Raw genomic sequence first — 3,822 nt, 5'->3', positions numbered from 1 at the left:
TATTCACGCCAATACTCCAGAAATTCGACCTCGTCGAAACCCCTCGGTTGGATGCATCTACTGAGAGGTGGATCTTAGGTCGGTTCGGATATTCTTTGACTAGTTTCAGCTTAAACACATGTACCACAGGGAACAAGCGATATTTGGTGTCCACCGTTTCCAACTTCACAGTGTGGTAAAGTGCTTTCTCAGAAATAAGAGAATGGACCAGACGCGGGGTCACTATCCCGAATCAGTGACAATTTCAAGTGATTAGAGAGGATTTGGATTGCCTGGCACGGATGCAAGTTGCCTGTGGTGGATTAGCCATGACGAGCAACACCTCGTATGGGATGACGATGGATCTGGTATTGGTGATGTACGGGAAGGCAAGATCCACCAAGACTTACCTCGGATCCACCCTTACTTGGATTCACCTAAATGGATATGGGATATACTATACAAGAGTGGATCGGGTGTGGATCCTATGAAGGAATGGTGGTAGGTGTCATCTGGAGGTGGATCTAGTAACCACGGCTAACAAGAAGTCAAGATCCACCGCGAGGTGTCCCGGATCCCCTATTTCCGAGTTCGGATCCAAGGAGGGAGGATCCCGCATAGAGGGACCTAGATCCAGGGTACAGGGATGATGGATGCAGTGGATCTGGAACTTTCGTGGGACAATGGAGATCACAGACGGTTGCAAGATGATGTTGGATGATGGGAGAGCTTGGATCCACGGCGAGTGTACAATTACAGTGAGGTGGATCCCAAGCGACCTGGATCCGGATGAGTGCACCCATTATAGGGTGACCATGATGATTACGTCATGGATCCGGTGGATCTGAAGATAACACAGCTGGGATGATGGGTCAAGGGAAGAAGGGACATGCAGCCGAGCCTGGTAAGGAATTTAGCAGATGAAAGACATAGAAGGTAGAAATCCAGGCAGGTATAGGCTTAAATATCAATACAGACCTCAATTTGCACAGTAACACGCAAGTGCCTTCCTGCCCTCAAGAACCGGAACTACATTGGCCGTACGAGCTAGGAGAAGATTGGGAATTGCAAATCTAGTGTTGGTAGTGATAACTAGATAATACATTGGCCAGATCCTACAACCTAGTGAGATTTTCCTTCCCTTGTGCAGATCCGACAGGTTAACCGAATTTACTACTTGGTCGGTTACACCCTAGAGGTTCTCAACTCTCAAAATCCCGTCACAGAAGGCGGCAAGTACGACGCAAAGGAACCACAAAGGCAAGGGAACACACCCGCAAGGCAACCCTACGGCCAGATTCACGATCTAGGCCCCGGATCCATAAGCTCGAATATTCGCTTAGGATACGGAACCATCCACGGACGCAGAGTGAAGATTTTCCACTGCTGCTCCACCCCATCCCCACGTCTCGCCAAGACACTCAAGCTTCACCACTTGAACTCTTCGGAAGTTACCGAGAGAGCAAGATCCCGCCCTACCGACGGGTACACAAGGTGAGGAAAGTTCAGCAGAACACGGATCATCGGGGGACCCCCGTCGCTAGTCGGTGTCTGGGCGCAGTTGGTAAGTTGGATCTGGCAATCTCGCAGATTTTGCTGATCCCGCTACACCACAAAATCCCTAAGAAAGGGAGCCGACGATCAGATATGCAGGCAGCTTGCTCGCTATATGGCATAGAGTACGTGGATTCCGACACCCGAGCAATTATGTGGGAAAAGTTGTTGCGTCACATCGAGCTGTTTGTCGATCCAGAGATTGTGTCGATGGCAAAGACGAAAGGGCACGACGTCATTTTCACACCGCCATACTACTCTGATTTACAGCCGATTGAATTTGTTTGGGCGAGTGTTAAGGGACAGGTCGGTCGTCAGTATACCGCTACCACTACATTTCAGCAGGTAAGGCAAAGGCTTGATGTGGTGTTTGGGGAAATATCGGAGAGGTCAATCCAAGGATGTATTGACAAGGCTAGAGCAAACTTGCTAGATCTTAGTGTGCATATCAAAGCACAAGATGAGGTTAGCGAAAGCGATTCTGATAGTAGCTCCGAAAGTGACGGAGTCAGTAGCGCGAATGAAGATTCTGCGACGTAATCTTTAACGTAAAAAAAAAGACTTGTACTAGGACTCTCATGAATTCAACCCGGTACACCAGTAGAGTGTTGATTCATCTTGTATACTGTCGATGGAATTTGAAGGAAGCGATCATGCAGAAATGGTATCATTTCTCTACGATTGTGTCTCACACTGCTACCAAATATATTCTGATTAGCTGAATATATTGAGAATGCAGTGATATTATTGGGTGAATTTAAAGCTTAAATAAAGACCTGTACTCTTAATAAAAAGTGTCTAAAATTTTAAATCGACTATATTTCAAAGGTGGTTTCTAAGAAAACTACGCCGTGCCACACAATGGCAGTTCTATTTTCGTAATCACGAGGACTAGGCGAATCCGTACATACCAAATTTATAGGGGGTAGAAAATCACTCTCGATGCTGTCGAGGACTATAGCGAATTTCACCCGTGCACATAGTAGTCCTAGGGGGTTTGTTATCTAAAAAACCTTCACCTATAAGAAGCCCTGTCTTATATTCGAGTTATTACATTTTTTGCTTGACCAAGTCTGAGCCAGCACGTCCATCGCACTTGTCGGATATTTACGGCCGGTGTTCTTCCATTACTCAAGTTGAGGATGAGCCGCAAGAGGTCTTCGATTGGGATAGAAAGTGTAACAGGACAGTACCGCAGCCGGCGCTGGGTACGCAGACGAAGGAGCCGTCCGGTAATGCGAAGCACCTGACGGTGCTATTAAAGTGCCATTTTCTACTAAACCGGGCTGAAAACCTCATTCAACGCCTCCATGATTTATCACCAAGTACGAGCACTAATTAGTAATAGCAGAGCAATTTGAATGCAAGCACGATAAATATTAGTGTTTCTGTATTCGATAAGATTAATAAGTACATGTATTATAATACACGATGGATATTCCAAGAGAGAGGAAGTATGGTATGCAAAACGGCACCCGCTCTATATGTGATTTTACAGTGTTTCGCTCGTGTCTGAGAACATACCATGTTACCGCTATGTACTGCTCTCAGAAATCCCATGGCGCAAAAGAGGGATTAATTTGGTTTTGTAGGTCTCGTATGTTCTAACTTGCAGACAACGTGACAACCAGCCACCGACGAGCTTGAAGCGCTTTGGCAAAGCCCGGGTGCTACTAATAATCTGCGGTATTGTTTGCGAGCAAGCGCTTTATTTCCGGTTGTGTGCGGGGAGAACTTGCAGCTCCATCCCATCGGGTCGTGGACCACCTTACAAAATGTAAGTTACAAAACAGTGAACGTTAGGTGGTGTTTATCGGCGCAACGCCGGTATCAATAATGTTCGCGTCGAGTTTGCAGCAAATCTGAGCCACGGCAATTGCGGTTGTTGTCGTTCTTATTTCATGATACTGTATGGGTTACTATTAATACTACCATTTGTACTTCTTACTTACACGTAATGCAACTCGCCTTACTGACACGAACAATGAAACACTTGCATGGACAATCGCTTGTGGTGCCGCAGAGACTGGTGAACGAGGAAGGCTATTGAGCGGCTCAACGGCTCAACTTGAGCCCCACCATCGCAGGAGCGAGCATCTTGACAAGTCGCCCGCCTCACGTGCAGATAGGATAGCCTGCTTCATGCATACCGGCAATACATGCTCACTTTTCTCATCGAGCGAAGCTTACAGCGTACCGGTAATCCTTACATGTACATGAGCATGTATTATTAATAACGTGCAACAAGAAAAAAACGATAACGATCACATGGAATAAGTACATGTGCCC

At 46.5% G+C, this 3,822-nt stretch overlaps 1 protein-coding gene across 1 annotated transcript; it reads left to right on the top strand.

The window, feature by feature from the left end:
- Positions 1-1,626: 1,626 nt before the first annotated feature.
- PITG_17912 (uncharacterized protein) lies at positions 1,627-2,073 on the top strand (the record flags this gene model as incomplete). Its single annotated transcript, XM_002896198.1, has 1 exon — positions 1,627-2,073. One exon carries the CDS (start codon positions 1,627-1,629, stop codon positions 2,071-2,073), a length of 447 nt encoding a protein of 148 aa, XP_002896244.1.
- Positions 2,074-3,822: the final 1,749 nt, after the last annotated feature.

This window comes from Phytophthora infestans, genomic scaffold, assembly GCF_000142945.1.
Source record: "Phytophthora infestans T30-4 supercont1.64 genomic scaffold, whole genome shotgun sequence".
NCBI lineage: Eukaryota > Oomycota > Peronosporomycetes > Peronosporales > Peronosporaceae > Phytophthora > Phytophthora infestans.
Note: the sequence above shows the minus strand (reverse complement) of the source record. Positions and strands in the feature narration are given on the sequence as shown.